At 31.4% G+C, this 21,356-nt stretch overlaps 1 protein-coding gene and 1 long non-coding RNA gene across 11 annotated transcripts; both read right to left on the reverse strand.

Annotated features, from left to right (window-relative positions):
• Positions 1 to 207: 207 nt before the first annotated feature.
• Positions 208 to 5,472, reverse strand: LOC102580824 (transmembrane protein 53-like). Its single transcript, XM_006342986.2, has 6 exons — positions 5,376 to 5,472; positions 4,694 to 4,737; positions 3,520 to 4,341; positions 3,295 to 3,400; positions 877 to 1,076; positions 208 to 626 (listed from the first exon to the last, which is right to left on the reverse strand). The coding sequence occupies exons 3-6, from the start codon at positions 4,218 to 4,220 to the stop codon at positions 356 to 358; spliced, it is 1,278 nt and encodes a 425-aa protein (XP_006343048.1). The 5' UTR covers positions 4,221 to 4,341; positions 4,694 to 4,737; positions 5,376 to 5,472; the 3' UTR covers positions 208 to 355.
• Positions 5,473 to 7,851: 2,379 nt separating this feature from the next.
• Positions 7,852 to 16,420, reverse strand: LOC102581163 (uncharacterized). Of its 10 annotated transcripts, XR_001472952.1 has the most exons (7): positions 15,531 to 16,420; positions 15,278 to 15,339; positions 12,978 to 13,071; positions 10,381 to 10,523; positions 9,066 to 9,741; positions 8,648 to 8,773; positions 7,852 to 8,093 (listed from the first exon to the last, which is right to left on the reverse strand). It is a non-coding gene; the product is annotated as an uncharacterized lncRNA (long non-coding RNA). The 10 variants fall into 10 exon arrangements; XR_001472947.1 differs by lacking the exons at positions 12,978 to 13,071; positions 15,278 to 15,339; positions 15,531 to 16,420 and adding exons at positions 11,227 to 11,595; positions 11,735 to 11,996; XR_001472951.1 differs by lacking the exons at positions 12,978 to 13,071; positions 15,278 to 15,339; positions 15,531 to 16,420 and adding exons at positions 11,227 to 11,280; positions 11,425 to 11,728.
• Between the last annotated feature and the right edge of the window lie 4,936 nt (positions 16,421 to 21,356).

The raw sequence follows: 21,356 nt of genomic DNA on the forward strand, positions 1-21,356 counted from the left end.
AATATTGATGACAGATTTTGTACTTTTTTAGAGGCAATGATTTTGTTTGGAAATTTGAAGTATAGTACAATCTAAACTCATGACGGTACAATTAAGCCCAACTTTTTTATATATATGTAGTAAAGTAAAGTATATTTTGGGTACAATGCAACAATTCTGTTGCTGGGAGACCACAGATACAACTAAATTAAATAAGAATGGAAAAGAAAAAAAAATCTTAATTCTCTGTATACGTAACAATCTACATCAATGTATATCTGCTTTAAAGTTGGAAAACAGAAGCTTTACCAAGTATTTGGTTGAAGTGAGGGAAAAAAAGGGCAGAAAGAATCAATGTGTTGTGGTTAGGAATTATTCAAGAAGGCTGTTTGCAAGAGCTTAGGACGTAGTCCTCTAGAAATTGGGTAAGCTGTGAAGTATACAATTCTGGGTCATTTCTGAAATGATCAACGTGAGGTGTAGAAACGAAGTTGCAAGCTCTAACATCGCGACCAATTCTTCGTTGCTCTTCTACAAAGGACTCAACCGAAACTGCAGGAATGACTCTGTCGGCACTGCTGTATATGTATAATTGAGGGCAACTTGGTTGCCGGGATGTCAATAGATCTAGAACGTCAGAAAGCCTCCTGCAATTTCATACAACCATCAATGTAAGTACAAACACGAAACTATTTTTGGCACTTGCTATACACACTAATGACTTGAAAATGTAATTACAATCCATTGGTGAATGGACATGATATCGACAAGGTCTACTTCGCACGTTGAGTAGAGTACAAAGACAAAAAGTAGATTTAATATTGGTACTGCTGTTTAAAAATACTGCAGGCTGATAAACATTTGCAGAAAAGGTGATTCTGGAAGACATCTCCTTACCTATTTACGGTGGGAAGGTTCAAAACCACCTCAAAGAACTTTTCCAGTACTAATAGCAACGCTGCTTCAGTTACTGCAGGCTTAGTTTCAACAGAAGTTTTGGCTTCTATTGTCACATCTCTGTCGTTTAAAGTCATGATGCGTTTTGTTGCAACACTATTCTTCTTTAAAAAGGCAGCAGAGAATCCAGAAGCCCAGACCTTGATACAAACAAAGAAGGGAACTTGACAAAATTAGTTTAACCTTACCAAAGCACAGATTAACATTTATTATATGCAACTAAACAAGTACTAGCTTCCCCTCCCTCCTCCTAATGTCCACAGCTGACCCCCAGGCCATCCACCTTCCCTTGAAGACTAAATCAAGAATGAACAACTTCCACATTATCAAGTGTAAGAATATATTTTGAAAAGCAGGCTGCATGTCTAAGGCCTAAATAGAAGAAAGCAACATGATCGAAATAAGAGAACGGCAGGTCCTGATAAGAGTACAAGCAACTGAGCAATTCCTAAATGGCTAAGCCCAGACTATATATGACACTTGTAATACTTATCCAATAAAAGCATGACACGGTTGGATTTCAATAGAAATGTATGGCTCTTAACAATTGCACTGCATTAACCTTTGGAAATAAGACTATGCTTGAAGATACACTATTCTGACACTTGCACATAAAATAGAATGATTTTTGCTCAGGTCTATTATCACCTGTAATTCGGATAAAGAGCCAATTTCGTAAGGGATTGAGCCACTTATATTATTCTCAGAGAGCCTCAGCTCATAGAGCTTCTGGTATTTTTGAAGAGTTGAAGGAATGGAGCCAAAAAAGATTGTTTCATTGAAGATTCAAGACATTTAAACTTGTGAGATTTCCTGATTCTGGTGGTATGGCACCTAATAATCTGTTGTAACTGAGAAAAAGTTTGAGTTATTTTGGAGAGTTTCCAAGTTCTGCTGGAACTGTTCCAGTGAAGTTGTTGAATGAAAGATCGAACTCACCAAGACCTTCCATTCCTCCACAAACCATGTGGAAATTTTCCCCGAAAATTGATTAGATATAAGAAGAAAACAGCGAAGGTTTTCAGGCCAGCAAGGGAAGGTGCTAGATCTCCAGTCAAATTTTTGAACAATAAGTCAAGACATCTGAGATCTTCAAGTTGTCCAAATTCAGAAGGGGTTTTTCCAGTGAAAAAATTGTTAGAAAGGCGAAGATGGGTCAGATTTTTGGACACCACTAGCTCAGATGGGATAGGACCAGAGAAGCTGTTGTTTGTCATGTCAACTGTCAGAGAATTTGAACCAGCTAGCGGAGAAATGTTTCCACTGAACTTATTGTGAGAAAAGTTAACTTTGCTGAGATTTTTCAGAAGGGAAAGATATTCAGGAAGTGGACCTTCAAAACAATTGTTGTAAAGAGTAGTCAGGTCCAGCTCTGATAGAAATCTTAAAGTTGGTGGCAATTATCCTGAAAGTTTGTTATCAGCAAAGGCCAGTTTTTCATGCTTCCTGCAGTAGGCTAAGCTTGATGGGACCGGACCAGACAACTCATTCTGAGTTAGCTGAAGATAACAAGATTCTTAAGCCTACCAATGGCATCAGAAATAGAGCCTGAAAATTGATTAGCCAAGAAATCAATGCGTACTAAGCAATTTGTCAATTCTCTGGGGGTAGTTACTGACAACTGGTTTCCATAGCTATAGGTAGTTCACACAGCCTTTGAAGCTTTCCTATTTCCACTGGAATTCTTCCGGAGAGCATGTTATGGATTAGGTACAAATCTTCCAAGTTAGTCAAGTTTCCTGTTTGAGGCAGTATATTTCCAGTAAAGTTGTTATTGTTGAAAAGGATGTGAGACTTTCTAGCCTGTCGAAGCCTCATGGAAGCATTCCTCCAAAGTTGTTACTGGAGAGATCCAGTAGTCGCAGGGACGTGTGCAGTTTAGTAGCTCCAAGGGGAAATTCCTCGATGGCTTATTCTCAGCCAGAATAAGTAGGCTTAAAGCTTGAACCGTGAAACAAAAGTTGCATAGAATGCTTCCTGTTAAAAAGTTGTCAGAGAGAGCTAAACTCTCAAGATTCTTTCACGTTATCAAGCATAAGAATAGTTTTCGAAAAGCAGGCTGCATGGTTAAGGCCCTAAGATAAAAGAAAGCAACAGGATAAAAATACGAGAACAGCAGGTCCTGTTTAGAATCCAAACAACTGTGCAATTCTGAATGGCTAAAACCTGACTATATATGACACTTGTAATAGTTGTCCAATAAAAGCATGAAAAGGTTGGTTTTCAATAGAAATGTATAGCTCTAAACAAGTGCTCTGCATTAACTTTCAGAAATAAGACTACTCTCCAAGAAACACTCTTCTGACACTTGCACATAAAAATGATATCTTATCATCACAATTTTTGAGTCAGCAATACCTGTGGATCGGGAGCTGCGACAGGGGCAGAATCAACAATACAACCCTTAATCCTTCTCATTAAAGCATGATCTTGTTTCTGAAACTTTTCCAAAATGACACCATAACTGTAAGGCCAAGAGAATAAAAGAAGTCAATCAATAATTATCAAGCTAGCATTAAGGAAAATGTAAATAGTTATGTTTCTGTTCTCTTCCTAGACTAATGAGTATCATCAAGAACTCACGTTAACCATCCAGTATTGCTGAAAGTGTGGAAGACCAAGTTCTTTCCATGCTCTTCTTCCAACCAATCACCTAGATGATTCACAAGCATTTCAATATCTTGCTCTGCCTTTCCCCCGACTTGATAGCTTAGAATCTCAGACATTGGGAAAGTAAATGTAATGACATGATATCCCCTTGATGCATACCACTCTGCATATCTCTTTAGATGCTTTTGCTTTGCACCTAACCATCCCAACAATACTACCAGAGTGGTAGACTTTAGTGGTGAAGAATCAGAATTCCGTGATGCATTTGGCTCAGGTAAGTGCCATGTATACAACACCTCGGAAGGTGAAGAAGGAAGTGTATATGTATATGTGGAGGGATTAGCAGAGTTGGGCAATGCTGCTGATTGATAAGAGTTGAGCAACAGAGAAGAAGTAGGAAAAGGAAGGGTTGAAAGAGAAGTAAAATTGGTGTTATTTAGAATAGGCAGGGGAACAGGTATTGTGGTGAGGTAGGAGGAGAAATGGGGTAGCTTAGAAAGATATATGTGAGAGACCCAAGATGTTATCTTTTCCTTTTCTTGGGAATTGTTGTTGTTGTTGTGTAATGACTTAGATGGCCAGAATTTTTCATGAAGATCAGTAGATACAGAAGCTATAGCAACTGCAGATGCTGCAACTATAGGTCTTTGGAGGATTCCAGACAAGTAAGCCATGATGATATATTTGTTTTGCCGGTGAAGAGAAAGAAGACACACCTCAGAAATTGGGCTGCCAATATAGATGAACTATAATGACAGCCCCACAAGCAAGACTATATAGCTGTCAAATTTTGTGCTGTCACAAAAACGCACGAGATTAATTAATTAGAAGACAAGACCCAATATAATACGGAAAAGGTCAAATAAACGCGTGCGGTGAACCTTGTTCACAAATACACATGCTAACAAGACAGAATATTCCAGCATAATTCAATCAAACCCCCTTTTCTTACCCTATTGTTGATTTTCATCTAATTAACAATTGGTCAAAACTCAAAAAGGGAAAACGGAAAAGATAGACGTTGAGCGTCTGGTTTGTTTTTATGGAAAAAAACAGGTTTGACCCATCCATCATGAGGGTGGGCGGATCGGCCTCTCAAACAAACAAACATAAGCATTATAGATTGATTGTAAGAGGAACACCATACCTGAGAGACGAATAAAAAGTATCTTCTTCTTTCTTCTTCTGATTCTGATAAGGAAAAAGAGACGAGTCCTGTTAAGATTTCCCACCTTGCTTTTCCGGAATAAGAGCACCACTCTTTGTTTTTGTTTTTTTTTCAATTTCAAAATTGCTCCTTTCCCCATTATTTTACTTTACTAAATTATCTCTCCTATAAAATACAAATATACTGCGCTACATCATTTTTTTAAGAAAAAAAAATAACATGCTCTACCTAACTTATACGATCTATTTATCCTTCATACATCTATTTTTTTAAAAAAAATTCATAGCTAACATTGTATTTGGTAGCAATTACCTCTCAACTAAGAAATCGGTAAGTAGTTAATCAACAACTCTACAAAAAAGTAATACTTTTTACTATAAATATTTCAATAATCGAGAAACAATCCATTAACATCTTACCGCTTCCTGTGCTTCTTCTTCTAGAGATGCTCGTAGAAATAAAATTAAAAAATTACACCTCTAAATAGAAGGATTTACCAAATGATGAATTGACCCTTGCAACTGAAACTTTACCATTCTACTAATCTATCACGATAAGAACCAACACCTTTTTTATTATCAAAATTGTTTATGCTCAGTCAAATTTAACATTCATATTCATAGATGCAAATACATTGAAAGGAAAGGAAAGATATACTTACCTCTAAAAGAGCCTGAGAGAAATGAAATCTTAAGAGAAGAGCAGTGTTTGAAGTCAATTTTCGTGTTGACATTGAAAGAATAGCTCAATTCTGAATATGTAGAGCTATTCTGTTTTAATTGTTAAAGTGAGTAAGAAGAAAAAAGTCATTTTCTACTTATTTACTAGTATTAGTTAAAATGATTTTAAAATAAAAGAAATAAGAATTGAATTCTTTAATAGTAATATTTTTATTAGGAGTGGAGTATGTTTAAAAGAAAAAGAATACTAATGGAGTATATTGATTAGGAAAAAAGTATTTTTGACCTATTAAGTAACAATAAGGTACTTTTGGATCAAACTATTAGCCGTAGAGAATTTAGACTAAACTATTAACAATAAGAAATTTTTTAGACCAAACTGATAACTGAGAGCATTTTTATTCAGTTTTATTAAATTAATGTTTTCTTTTGTTCTTTAAATAATATATATATACTAGAAAAAATTGCCCATGTCAGCACGGGCCCAACATTAATATATAAAGCAACTTTCACATATCGCAAACATAAAAATCATATTTGTATGCTATAGATATAGTTGTAATTTGTATAATAAGATCTGTATTTGTATAACTCTAAGTGTATATGACGAAAATATATGTATTTGTATTTGTATATACCCCTTTCTCTCGCTTTATACAAACACAAACGCATTTTATACCGAAATGTATAAAATGGTCAATTGTATACCTAAAATGGCTAATGTATACCGAATCAGATGGCAAAAAAAAATGGGATGTTTGCTGTGAATTACAATTAAAATAAACTATGGCTATAACATTTAATTTAAATTAATAGTTTTCTATTTCATACAATTTTCCCTAATATTACTAATGTTCTAAATAAATCTAAATTCCTAATTATTTAGGAGTATAGTATGCATTTGCGAAAGATGTTTTTCAAATAGTCAAATTCCAGAAACTAAAATAATGACCACGTTGAATTGAACCAGATCAATTATTAGGTTTCTTTAATTAAAACTATAGTTTAGATAGATTTGTATTTATAAAATAATTATAAATATTAATAAATTGACCATTAGTATTTCATATAATTATTTAATAAAAAAAATATATTATACGAAAATATTTTTTTACTTAATTTGCTAAAATGATCAAGTGTAAGAGCAAACATTTTAATATAAGATTAAATTAAAAAACAATTATATATGTTATTAATTGTAATTAATTGATATGAATTGATTTCACAAAAAATCCCAACAAATTGGAGAATAACATTTTCATCGTATTACTGGTTCTCCTCATTATTTATTTATTTCCACAATTACTTTCTCAATATAACTTTGAAGTATATATTTCTCTTGTTCAATTTTATTTGTCACATTTATCTATTAAGAAAATAATGATTAACATGACTATTTTTTTCACAAAATACTCCTATTAATTAATATTTAATATTAGGTGTTGAAAAAATAATTTTAAAAAATAGGTAATAATTAATATTAAAAATAAAATATAAGAAAATTATTGTCCTCACTTTGCATTTTAATAATAACAAGTTAAAATAAAATATACCTTTTAATAATGAATAAATAAAATTAACACACAAAATAATATTTAACTTATGCCCAATACATAAAAATAGTGTGCTTCTATTCACCAAACAAATTTAAAAATACTCTATAAAGACTAATGGGACCCATCCTATCTTCAGCTTCCATGGGAATTATAGGGGCATACTTTGTAATTAAATGATAAAAGAATGGGCTTTTTTTAGAGCTCTTGATGGAGTCCAATTAATAAAGCATAAAAGATAACTCTGTTAAGCAACTTTATTTAATAAAACTTTGCAAAGACTTTAATACCCTCAAACTTTTATTTAATACCCAAAACTGACATGTTGAAAAACTTGAAACTCTCTTCTACTATACTACTAGATGGGCGATGCCCGTGCTATATATTTTCAGAATTTAGTTAATTTTAAGGTATTTGGTGTAGTCATATAGTTGTGAAGATATGAAGGATAGATCTAAATTATTTTTAAAAAAATAAAAACATAAAGCTAAAATTGTATTGTTTATATCCTAAAATGCTAATATATTGCATCAGGGTGCATGTAGATGACAGAACTGATAACGTAAAGTCAAATTTAGGTTTAGCATCAAGTAAATTAAATTTCAAACTATCAAATAAGAAGAGTACGTTTAAAATTGACATACTTGCTGAAGATGCAACAAAACTAATATACACATTTGTAGGTACATTATTGACAAAGTATGTCTAACAAAGTACTTTACTTTTCACTATAGCATGCCTTTATCAATGTATAGGCATTTCACATATCTAAATAAAATAACATCTAATACACAAATTTCACAAGATTGTTAAAGTTCTTTAGTTAACCATCTTCACATTTCCTCGGAACATACTTATGGTAAATCAATCAGTAATAAGAAAAAGAAGTAGACGAAAGATAGAGTAGAAGAGAAAATATCAATAAACCATGAAACGCTATCATAGATCTCCAACAAATACTTAACAATTCTAAAGAGTAAAAAACAAACAGAAGAAACTCATGTTGTTAACAAAAATTCCACAAGTAATGGATGATCCTATGAGTATTAAACCAAGAAATGTTCACTCTGATTTGCCTTGTCAGAAAACTCTTGGATATAGGCCTTTTATGGACGTTTTGTTGTTCTTCTTTGATTCTCCAAATATCTGTTATATATGGACATTCAAAGTAACAAATATATTGTAACTGTTGATCAGATAAGGGTGAACTCATCGTAAAATTGAAGTCTCACCATATACATTCAGTTGAAGAGTATTGTCCACTATATCAAAGATAGATCTTCACTTTTATTTACCACTTTTAGCATAATTCTATTTTATCCTCAACCTAAGCATATTCCTTAAATAATTCTCCAAAATCTAAGAACTTTCTTTCACCAAACTATGATTATTCGTAGACTTTGAAATTACACAAATTGCAAGTACTACTAAACAATGCAAAAACAAATAAATAAGGGTCACACACAAAATAAGGGTCACTTTCTATGATCTAGTTACTACTTGGAGAGTTAAAATGCATTTTTTGAACATGACTTTGTTAAATACATTAAAAATATTTTGAGTTGTTAACTAAGATAACTTGTAGTAGTACTTTTTATTTAGTTTTTAAATATGTACATTATTCGTATTATGAATCAGGTCACATACAATGAAATGTAGAGAGTAGTTCTTTGGAGATCGAAAAAAATAAAATTGCCCACCTGAAATATAAAAAGGAAGAATATCATCCAGAGCTTCTATTTCTTGTATGGCTCGATCATTTGCTGAAACAATAGTTGGCTGAGTCTTGTCTCCTTTCACTTTATCGTACTAAGAAGTATATTCCCCTTGCAAAGACAGAAACGAAAAATGAGTAGTCTTTATAAGAATTCAACTGTTGTTCGCAATTTATTCTATATCTCAAGTACCTCAGGACATGTTACTCATGCAAAGCAATAGCTTTATACTTCATTCCAATCTTTACCAGGTATCTCACAAGACTATTGAATTTAGGATATGGATATTTCTAGTGAAGGATTTTTTCACCAGTATCAATAGTTGAGAAAATTCATAGTGAAAAATAACTCATGTCCAAGACATTTCACACCATATTATATGGAAGCAGTGGATTCTCATTACCTGGCTTCTTTGGACAGTTGGAGAAAATCAACGACGACAACAAAAACCAATAATTTCTCAATAGTGATCTTCCAATTTGTGAATCCTCAAAGGAATCATCTAGATTGGCTCCCTGCAAGAGCAAAACACATGCGAATGAATGACTACTAAAAGAAAGTGCACAAATATCGCTTAAAACTAAATATCAAAGTTTGCTAAAGATTTGGAACATCATTTCAATTTATTACCAACTTATCTGAGTAATTAGTCTTCTAAAAACCTTCACCCAAGTTCAATTCAATGGCTACTAAATCTTTAGGAGCCAAGTTATTTGAGACTACTGCAATATAGATTTAATAACATACTACCTCCGTCCACTTTTAGTTGTTATGGCTACTAAGGCTGCAGAGCCTAGTGAATCACTATAAGATCACCCTTTGTATTGAACTACAGACCTAAACACTTTAACTGCATTTCCCAGTAGCTTTTTCGAATAAACTGGATCAACAAACCGGAAAACTAATGAGGCATTTCTCCAGCAGCATCAGAACCAGGATTGCTGGGAGACACATAATAGACGCTACGGACAGTGTCCATATCTTCATGCCTTTCCCAACACTTGTGATCAGCATTTGGGTCACCAACACCAACAAATAGCTTGTTTGGAGCAGCATTTGCACATTTTAGAAAGTAAAACCTATAAATTATCAATATAAGAACTATTTTTTCATTAATGATACATACAATATGACCTGACCAGATATGAAGTCTGATATAGCTTTTTCTTAAAACACAGCACAAGTTAAAATTTCAGGTCGGAGAAAAGGTAGATATAAAGACACTGATAACCGTAATCTGGTGTAGAAATCAAAAGGCCAATACATGTCAGGATATTCATGCCATATACCGTATATGCAGTAGCATTTAGCAATGAAATCAAAAAATTGATCTTGCATGTGATGGGAGTTAATGAGAAGAAAAGACTTAACAGAGGGCTAAATGACAAACTCTGAACTTCATATCTAATTTCGTCTCAACCTCAATAAATAAACCTCATGTAGCATTGACAACAAATTTATCGTGTGATGCATCACACAATTCGGTTTCAAGTACTTAGGTCATTAGGGAAAAAGCTTAGTTATCAATAGTATTATAGAGAATATTCAATTTGTTCAATAATCTAATATAGACTCTACAGAGAAGAACTAATCGATAGTATTATAGAGATTATTCAATCTGTTAAATAATATAATCTAATATAGTCTCTATAGAGAAGAACTAAGCTGAATGATGATATTGTTGGATATAATTTGAACAACTAACGAATTAATCTAACCTTGATTCATCCGTCGAAAATCAGCTCCAATGTCTCATGTCTTAACTACCAGTTATCGACTTTGCTTTTGAAGAGCTTGGCATGCAAATTCTTGTATTTACTTCTCAAATCATACTTTCTGCTATTTCTTCCATGTAATAAAACTATAAAAGTACATATTAGTAAAATAAAAAATAGTCTAAATGGCTCTAAAATTTATAAGACATAAGCACAAGAAACACAAGGAAGCTCAACTGCATCGAAAAGCTCAATATATTCCCCTTTTTTTTTATATATTTTAAAACCCCTAACTTCCAACATCAAATAGTTTAGGGGATGTTTCTACTATAAAACTAAAATGAAGGGGAAAAAGAATTGTACAGTTGTGAAATCATTAGATAATTATATGTTATTTATGTAATAAGTTTTCTTTCACCTCCAACTTGATTTAAACATGAGATATCCGCACCTTAGCCTAAATGATAATTTATTCAATTTTTGTATATTTTATTTTCAACTGTAATTTATTATATTTGCGGTTTTTTACACCAACAGAAGCTACACTTAAAAATTATCCCGAAATTAGCTTTCTTCTAGAGAGAAATACATTATAAAGGTATAAAATTATAAATAGTGATATTAGCAGATTTTCACTATGGTAAATCACAATGTTCAGACATTAAATTTAAATATGCTTTAGAATTTGTAAGTTCTTTTTGAGAAGAGAATATCTTCTAGTGAATTAGCTTTCAAAGCATAAAACAAAAATACTCCTACTTAGCTCTTTTCCATAAAGGAGAACCATAACATTCATTAGGTCAATATAAACCAGCAAGTTTTTACAATTAAAACATATAATCAACTTACCAAGAAATTTAAGAAGCATCAGTAGCAAAGACAATTTCACAAGTTTGGCCACGCCTGACAATAATAATTTATAGAGTTTGTGTTGAATCTATTGATTGAAAAATGACACGAGCATTTTATAATTTCTAAGGCTCGTCTTACCAACATCGTCTAATGCTAGACTAAGATCATTGTAGCTTGTTTAAGCCTACATCTTACCATGCGGTCAACATCCACATTTGGGCCACGTTCTCTGAAATTATTCCAATCCCAAATGGAACCAGAGAAAGAGGCATGAATATAAATCATTATATTTTGCACGAATCACCACAATCCATAAAACCTCAAATTTCAGAGATTCTTGCAAATGTTTGGTTTTAACCTGCTCCTCTGTCCGATTAGCACCACAATCATATTTACCAAATTTGACCAGAAAAACTCAAATTTTAACCCTAAAGTAAGATTCGCAAAATCAGGTTAACATTATTAGTAATAAATAAATAAAGATAAATCAACAAACTAAAAGTACCTTAGCATAAACCCAGAAGCTTCTAAAACAGAGAGCGAAAGAGTGTGATTGACAGAAAGACAGAAAATTTGAGAGAGCATAGAGAAAGATCAACGGCATGCAATGAAATCAAATTTTAATTAGGACACGTGGGGACACTCCCCACACAAAAGAACCACGCAAGACTACATATAATGTTAATTTCCTAGTACACCCTTATTCAACTCTACTTTAACGGTACAACTCATACTACTTTTGGTACAATTCATTTTTTTGCATTCATTTTTTAATATATTACCTTTTAATTATCTTTATTCACTTTATTAATATGAATAAATTACGAAGAAAATAATTTTTTTTATCACTTTATCTAATAATTTTCGACTATTAATCGAATTATTTTATTTTTATTTTTGTTCAAATATTTATCACGTGAAAATTACAATGTTGATTTGATTCAACACTGTAAATTTTTTTGAAATATATACACATGAAACTTTTACAGTGTTGATTAAGTTTCACGGGAATTTAGAAGGATGAACAACAAGGCGCAAGGCAACATTGCCTTACAAGGTGCAGAGCATGTGCGCCTTCTTTCATTTTAATTAATTTAATTTAATTTGTTTTTTCAAATTTTGCATTCATTTTTTGCATGCTGACACGACTACAGCATACATATATATATATCCTCACAAGAAGAGGGACTTGTATGCAGCCTCTGTGTATTCACTTGTTGTTGATCTTTCGATGTGTGTTATAAAGGAACAACATCTACTTTAACTTTTAAATCTAGAGATGAGAGAAGACCTAACTTTTTGTTCAATTGCAAGAGAACAATAATAATAACATAGAAGGAATCTGTTTTAATCATTTTCTACCAGATGTAGTATGATTCAGATCAACCACAAAGACAGGAATGGTGTCCCACCTTTCAAGAATCTCTTGATCGGTTACATGGTGCACCTCGACGGAATACTTTCATTTCATAATCAGATGGTTAAACTTTATGGTGTTTGTCATCAAAATGTCAAAGAAAAGGATAATTGAAAATGTAGTCTAATTTTATTGGAGATATCATCAGAAGTTTTGAAGGGTATGTTGGGTGCCATATGATAAACCATCGTAAAAGTACTAGCTCACGAGAATTGAAATCCTAAATCAGAATTCAAAATAGGCATACAAATCAAGAAGTTGTTTCAAGAAGCCATAGAAATTATAAAATATGGCTATTTTCGAAGCAAAACGATTAGTTGTAATGGCATACCTGTAAACTACAGACATCCAAGGTGTAATAGGGTTGTAGCCTAATATAACTGCTTTCCTCAGAGCAGGGACTGAATCAAATGTCTTCATGCAACCTGGAATAGAGAAAAATGTAAAAGTTATAGTTTTTATATATAGATGAAAAATGAGTATAAAATACAACAATCTAATTTCTACTATACGTTTTTCTAAGGGTGAAGGTGATATCGAAACTGCAACAACTTGTACAACATTTTTCTTTCGAGAGTAAATTAAGCAGGAACAGACTGTACAGGAAGCTGGTAAGACACAATGCAAAATCCATTCAAAACATCAAAGAGATTACCATCCCCATGGTTCATACTATTTACCACTGTTAAACAATATAAGAACGAAAAATTTGGTTAGAATTTTGTTACTTAATGAAAATGAATGGAGGTCCAAATCAAAGAGACAAAAATTATCTTGGAGACGTCATGTTTCTAGGGTGAGACATTAGTATTCTTACAAAAGTAAAAATGTCTATTGTTTTGTTACGTTTTCCATATAGACCAACATTCAAGCAAAGAAACTTAAAGACTTCGTAGACTGTAGTGGTATGGTAATTATGAAATAAAAATATAAGCCAATTGTGAATACGCTGCAGCAGTTAAGAATTTTCTAACTTCTAGATTGTATTTGTCTTGAGCCGAGGGTCTGTCAGAACCAACCTTTGCGCACACAACTAATTGCAATATTGAAGCTCATTCGGTATTTTGAATGGGGCAAAAAGAAGGGTACCACACTAAGAATACACCTAGTATATAAAATTTGTCAGGGCAAGACGAAGAAACTTTTCCTTCTAATCTGTTACTTGTCTCTTTTGACTTCAGAATTATAAGTTAAAAGTTACTATTCAAAAGGCAGTGGGACAACAAAAATATAACAAGCATTGTTACATAAAAGAGGACACATTTTTCGCTCAACTACCTTATAGTGGCCAAGCAGTTGTGCTTTCTCTGATTTGATTGTGGGCATAACTATATCTGTTACAATGTCAAAAGCATTCGACTCCTTACTAACTGTACGCCACATCTCAATGCAACAAAGTCAAAAAAATGTTGTCACATTTCAGTTCTTACGGCCAGGCTGAAAGGCGTAGTCGAAGTACAACATGTGAATATTCATGTACTACCCCAGATAAGAAAAGAAACTCAGCAAAACGAACGGAGAAAATTAAAATTGGTAATATGCACACTTGATTTTTGCATACAGGACTGTTGAGTTCATCCGAAATATACTTTACTTTTCTTCATGTTAACATATATTTCTTGTGCATTGTGCAACAAAAGTTGGTCAGATTTCTATTTTTTGGTTATTTAAAACAAAAGTAGGGGCATTTTGTTCGTTTGCCTCAGTTCTTTTCTTATACCAAGACTCTCTAACCGTAAGAGTCAAGGCTAAGGTCAAGCTACTATATAAGTCTTCCACTCCTCTTCAAAATAAAATAAGAAGATTCACGGAAGTTTAGGATAAGATTCTCTTTTAGTCCTCTTAAATTTTCATCTCATATTCTCAAACCTCATATTACTATTTTGAGCTTCATCGATTTGGAGTGCAGTGTAGCTTTGATGACTGAACAAGACTTGTACAGCCTTCTGTTGAATTATTACTCAAGTCTAATCTTCATTCTGTACCTGTTCTCCTTTCGCTTATTATATTTTACTCGAAATTTTTTCTTATTTTCTCTTAGTTGAAATGATCGAGCCTAACGCTATACAAGAACTCGAAAATGAATCATTCAATGATAAAAGAGTACAGAAAATAAAATAAAAGAAGTGACTCTGACTGTTCCACTCCTAATAACATTTAGGCACAATCTTCAATTCTTTTGGAATTATCATGGACAGCTATAGTGTCCTAAGGGATATTTTATACCTTTCTGATCAACAACTCATTTTGGATTCATAGTTCTCTAAGAGGAGTATAGCAGAATTGATAACCCCAAGATATATAGGAGGCACAATCATCTTATACAAAATTTCAAGCGAAGGCTACAAAAAGAAATAAAGAAGATATATTTGCCTGCTACATTGTAGTACATTGATTACTGGGGCATTTACGATTCTAATTCATTTTTCCCAGGAAAAGGTGTTTGGTTAATTTTCGTAGGACATCTATAATTATTATAAATACAAGAAACATTTCCAACAACATATTTTGCAGCTGGTGTAACAGCTCGTTGTGTCTGCTCTTTCTAAATAACTTGATTATACCAGAACTTAAAACCACGTAAAGCCTAACGAGGGACTGCTGAAGATTAATATTTAAGATTCAACTTACCAATTTCCAAAAGTAAAATCCGATGAGCAACTTTTGAAACTCAGGTAAACATTCCCTTTTCCCTGTTCCAAGAAACACATAAATACTAGTTCAAGTTCCACCTGCTTTCTGCTACACCAGAAAATATAGAAATAAGGGAAGAACTAGAAGGTCATAAACAGATAATCCATTGAGAAATACTTATTTTTTTTTTTAGAAAAACTACCAAACCTGATACGACAGTGGAGTGAAGGATACCACAATTGTTGCCTACCTTCCATATCTCTGGAGATCGCCACAAGGTCACATTAGATAGGCAACCAATACTGAGAAGAAAGACAAAGTAAAGAATTGTTAGTACTATATGTATTCTCCCACTTTCTTCACCTCGAGCAAATTTGACTTCAGGAGCCTGTGAAATACAATACTAAATAAAATCCAAGGGATGCATAACCTTACATCATTGAATGCAGTCCTAATTTACTCGCTAGTGAAAAAAAAGAAACAATAGAAATTCTTGCCAAATAGTTAAGTCATTCAGGGATATCATCGAACACCTTTGGTTCATTCGTCTTCCTAGCTTAAAACTTCATCCTAGTAAGGAATGAGAAAAATAATGAAAAAATGAAAATGAAAAATGTCTCGGAGTATAAAATATAACGAACACGATGAAAGTATGTTAACTCACTATGAATATATAAACACAAATTAAGCACTAAAGAGACAATCTTAAAACCGGAAGATTAATATAATAGAATTTTACAGAAATAATGAGATTTGCAGTGATTAATTAGGTCCAAAAGTAGAAAAGACATCTATAATCAGTAATCCAAAATAGTATACAGTTGCATGTAACAATCATCTACTTTCAACTATGCATGTGTGAAGATAGGATTATTGACATTAACATAAAAAAGGCAAGCAGTAGATTATGTGGAAGAATAGAAAAACCAAGATTGAAGGAAAAATAAACAAGCTTTTAAACAAATTGAAAAGCAATGGGCAAAAATCCCTTCAAGAATTGAGAAGAATGATACAAGCTAGAAATTAGCCGGCAAATCCGAAATAGCAAAACACCGGCTGAGAAACGGAAGAACTTAGCAGAAGACAGGTGAGAATTCAATTGTAGTCCAATAGAAACAGATATGTTTGGAAAAATGGAAATTGTAGTGAATAGACACGTAATTTTAAGTAATATAAATATTAACAGAAATACCCTTCGTCGTACTGTGTAAATACGTGTCTTGGATTTGATAGAAACAGGTAACAACACGTGTTTGTAATCTAGGGATAAGATGGTACCTATCTTAATATGATTTTAAAGGGGCAAATTGCGGGAGTACCCTTGGTCGTCCAAGGGCACCACCACTTCTATATGATTTAAAAGGGACAAATTATGGGAGTACCCTTGATCGTCCAAGGGCACCACCACTTCTATAGAATGATGAGATGAGAAGATAGATAGAAAAGAAATATATATAGAAGAGAGAAATAAGTATATTTATGCAGACCTCTCATTTCCCAACGTACATTATAATTAAAGAAATAATCATAATGTTGTCTTCATAAAGGTGGTGATGTTTCTAATTAGAAAAATAAATTTGGCCAGAATTTGGTCAGAAAATTAAAAAATATATGTTATTTTACCTTTTTAAACATTCTTACTTTTTTAACTTTAATATATTTTAATTAAAAAAATAAAAAATAAATTAGTTTAACTTTAAATAAAAAAAATACTATAGACTTTTTTTATTTTCTGACCAAATTTTCTGGTCATTTAGCATTACCCTTTCTAATTTATATGCCAAGATCAGTTAGTAACCCACTATCATAAAATACCATTACACCAAAAAAAATTAATTAGTTTATTAAGTGCCTGAATGAATAGTTTGCTCTTTCATTGATCAATATGAATCATTGATAAATTTCTTAATCAATTACTAATTAAAGTATTCTATTCCATTTTTTAAAAAAAACAAGTGGGGTAAACAAACACAAATAATCTAGCTTGTACTCCACTTTGCAATATTAAAAATATAAATTAATATTCAAAAAAAGATGAGCATATACTTTAGGTTCACCAATCAATGAAAAGGCATAGGATAGCATTGGTTTCAAGTTGGAACTATCAAAGGATGTGGTGCAGTAGATGTGGTTATTAGCGGAAGAGCAACCCTTGGTCAAGGGGTGGCAAGCGACATCCCTTCACCAGAAAATTACATATAGAGGTCAAATTTTAATTTAATAAATATATATACAAGTATTAACAACTCTTAAAACAAGGTGAAGATTTACTCTATTAGTTAAGGGGTTGATAAAAATCTATGAGATCGCATGTTCAAGCCTTACTAGCCTTGTTATATATTCTTTTAATTTATTACAATTATTTACACCCCTCTTTTAATCAAAGGTTTTGAAGATACCGGGTGGAAAATAAAAATAAAATAAAACTCAAGTTGGAGAAGTATGAATTGGAAAAGGGGAAAAAAAAAACTTTAGGTGCATTGTCGTGATTGTGAGATAGTAAGGACTCGTTTGGTAGGCGGTATTAAATAGAATAGTCCATGGATTAAAATTTAATTCATCTAATACATTGTTTGGTTTCATTATTTTATTTAATCCATGAATTACTTATACATCATATATGGTCTTATTTTATTCCTAGTAAATGGAGGGATAACTAATCCAAGGTTTGTTAAATCTTGGATAAGACCCCTAAAAGACAAAATTATCCCTTTATTCATTTTCCTAAATTTCTTTCGTAATTTAATTTTCTTTTTATTTATATTGAAATAATTATAAATGTTCTTTTTAATTCTCCAAATTCGTTTAGTGTAATTTAATGATTTCATTAATATTTTTTTCTCCTTTTTTTTATTCAATGTAGTTCGTCGATTAACCACTTGGACTATTTTTTTTTAATGAGCTTTAGCTATTGAACAATATAAGTAGTCTTAAATCTATGTTAAGTTTAAGATATACTTGACCAACAAAAAAGTGATACATCATACCTCAATTTTATTTTATTTTTATATATATATTTAACTTAACTAGTTAAATGAAATAGAAAATCCTAAAAAAATAAATATTGTCCCACAACAACTTTGATTAATTATTATCCGGGTAAGGGACTTTGGTATAAAATTGTATAAGTATATTTTTAGATCTTCATTTTTGATAAGTTTAAACTCTTTTGTCAACATCCGGTTGCCATATACAATAATCACACGGGTTAAAATTTGTAAAAATAAACAAATAATGATTTAGCTTTTTTTTTATACTATGAATTTTATTCAACTGTTGTGTAGTATTAAATTCTTGTTATTAATTATGCACAAAAAAGAAAAAAAATTATTTCAATTTATAACACTCTTTTTCTTTGTTGTTATTTTCTAAAAAAAATAATTGTAGTGTTATGGTCCGGCTATCAACCTTGACCCAATTAATGAAATAAACAATCTCATAATAACACAAGAGTATAATAGGAAAAAAAAAATTTGTAGAGTTTTAAATCAAACACAAGATTAAGTGGGAAGCAATGAACCAAACACTTTACAAAAAATAATCCCTGCACTATTAATCCCTGTATTACTAATCTCTGCGTTACTAATCCCTGCGTTACTAATCTCTATGTTATCAATGTTTGTACCAAACGGCCCCTAAGAGGTTTGTGTTTTCACCTTTTCTTGAGGAGTAATGATGACCTCTTTAATACTTTATGCTTTATGTAAAGGGTGAGGGTGTACATAGTAGTTTGGAAAAATACATAAAATATCGATTTTGTCAATTATATATGAAGATATTGTTGGAATATAAAAATAAGCAACATAAGTAAATTGTTGGGATAATTTGAATGTAATATGGATAACACATAATTATAGATAATAAGCATCAATCACGAGCAAATCCGTTCACGCAATTGTCTTTCAGTTCCATGGTCTTGTTCTGTGTAATCTAAATTATACCAGAATATGCAAAGTGTATGTGGATAAATTTCTCACGAAAAAGATGGGTAAAAACTTCCCCTCCTTGACAGATATGAAAAATTTCATCAGAGAACATGTATGGCTGAGTGGTAGAATTGTCTAGTGTAACTATATTTTCTTGTATATTTCTAAAAATTGACCCGATTCTTCATTTTTTTTAAAAATATTCTTTGTCATTTTTTAATTTATTGAAACTCACAGTCTAAGTAAGTTGTCCATTAGTTTTAACCGACCATGTCCTCTAGTTTCGTGATCCAAATCATGCCAAATTGACGATGTACATTGCATCGATTTGGCGTTGGTCTTCCTTACAAAACCAACCATGTCAATCAATTTTGATCCAAATTTCAGTAGTGAGTGTTTAGTAAAGTCTAATTGAGATCTGATGATGAGTTGGTATTCTCATTCATAAATTATTGCTAAATTTTAATACTAAAAGAAGGAATATTATCCCATTGTTCTCTTGTGTAAGAAGGAATGTATTGTCATCTTCTTTCTAATCGGAGATATTCTAGAATAGTTTTCAATTTTGAATTCATTATTTAAGTTTTACGAATTTGTGATTAGTTTGGATAAGTTGTTCCTACAAATAATTGAAAATATCGTTTGGAGTTTATATCTCAATTTTAAGAGGATTTGGTTAAGTTTAGAATTGATTGTAGAAGAAATATTAGATTGAAGCTCGAAAAACAATGAAGTTTATGAAATTGTATCACAATTATATTAAAGTTGTATTAGATATATTTTATAATTGTATTAAAATTGTATCAAAATCATGAATAATACATTTATAATACATATTGCAAACTTCACTCACTTTTAACACTTGTAATACATTTATAATACATGCACAATCCATTTGTAAAACATATTCCAAACATCGCTCTTTTTCTTAGTGATACAAATCAAAATAATTTATAAAACACATATAATACATGTTTTATTCATGAATAATATATTTATAATACATATTGCATACTTCACTCCTTTCTTAGTGATACCAACAAGAATAATTTAGATAACACACTAATAATATTTTTATAAGACATGCACAATACATTTTTAATACATATTGCAACCGCCACTCATTTTCTTAGTGATACAAATCAAAATAATTTATTAGACACATATAATATAAGTTTTATTCATGAAAAATACATTTATAATTTGCAAACTTCACTCTCTTCTTAGTAATACCAATCAAATGATCTAGGTTATAACACACTTATAATACATTTATAATACATGCACACTATATATATATATATATATATATATATAATGGGGCCCCGTGTTAGGGGTAATAGTTTAGTTATAAAAAATATATAATTATAACGCGAGAGTACTATAACCAGAAGAATTAAATAATGATGAGATTATTTAAATGATGCAACGTGAACATTAATTGAGAATTGCTTATTTTAGTGGTTGACTCAAGATTTTAAAATCATGTTTTATTAAGTATTATTAAGATTGGGTGCTTAGTTAGTATGTTAATTTGTGTGAATTAATAATTTGTGTAGGCTTAATACATATTTAGTGTATTTGTTATAATATTTCCTTGATCATATACCTTAATCTTTAATTATGAAAATAATTTAAAGAACAACTAACACTGTTTGGGAACTTTTGATTCATTTTATGTGACCATAGTGAGGAAAAAAAAGTCCATTTTTACCTCTAATGTTTCAATCTCTTGTTATTATTTTATATGGTTGTTCATAGATAATTGAAATGAAGTCTTTATTTGCTATGTTTTAGGTTGTCTACTGATGATCTCTTAATATATATTTTCTCATTATTCGATGGTTGCTTGGGTTTTGTTCCTGTGTAAAGATAAGTGTGACAACACTCAATTATTAATTAATTCTCAATTTTCACATTTTCATATTAAGGTAATATTAACTGTCATCTCCTGCATAATCACATACCATTCGTAACTATATCATCACGTTCATATTTCATTAATATTTTATCACTTCTTTAACATTCTCGCAAAAAATTATGAAGATATAAGGTGTGTTTTTTCCCCCGCAAAATATAAACTTGTGAGTCAACTTTTTTATTTGAAAAATGTGAAATTATGATATGAACATGTTCAATTATGCTTTTTA

This window comes from Solanum tuberosum, unplaced genomic scaffold, assembly GCF_000226075.1.
Source record: "Solanum tuberosum cultivar DM 1-3 516 R44 unplaced genomic scaffold, SolTub_3.0 scf00040, whole genome shotgun sequence".
In the NCBI taxonomy this organism is placed as follows: domain Eukaryota; kingdom Viridiplantae; phylum Streptophyta; class Magnoliopsida; order Solanales; family Solanaceae; genus Solanum; species Solanum tuberosum.

What these genes read in the sequence shown, in the direction of transcription:
- LOC102580824 (XM_006342986.2), bottom strand. Translation starts at nt 4,220, where the DNA reads ATGGCTTACTTGTCTGGAATCCTCCAAAGACCTATAGTTGCAGCATCT. An exon ending in AGCAATACTGGATGGTTAAC is followed by an intron (nt 3,401 to 3,519) that starts GTGAGTTCTTGA and finishes TTGGCCTTACAG; the next exon opens with TTATGGTGTCATTTTGGAAA. An exon ending in AACCTTCCCACCGTAAATAG is followed by an intron (nt 627 to 876) that starts GTAAGGAGATGT and finishes ATGAAATTGCAG; the next exon opens with GAGGCTTTCTGACGTTCTAG.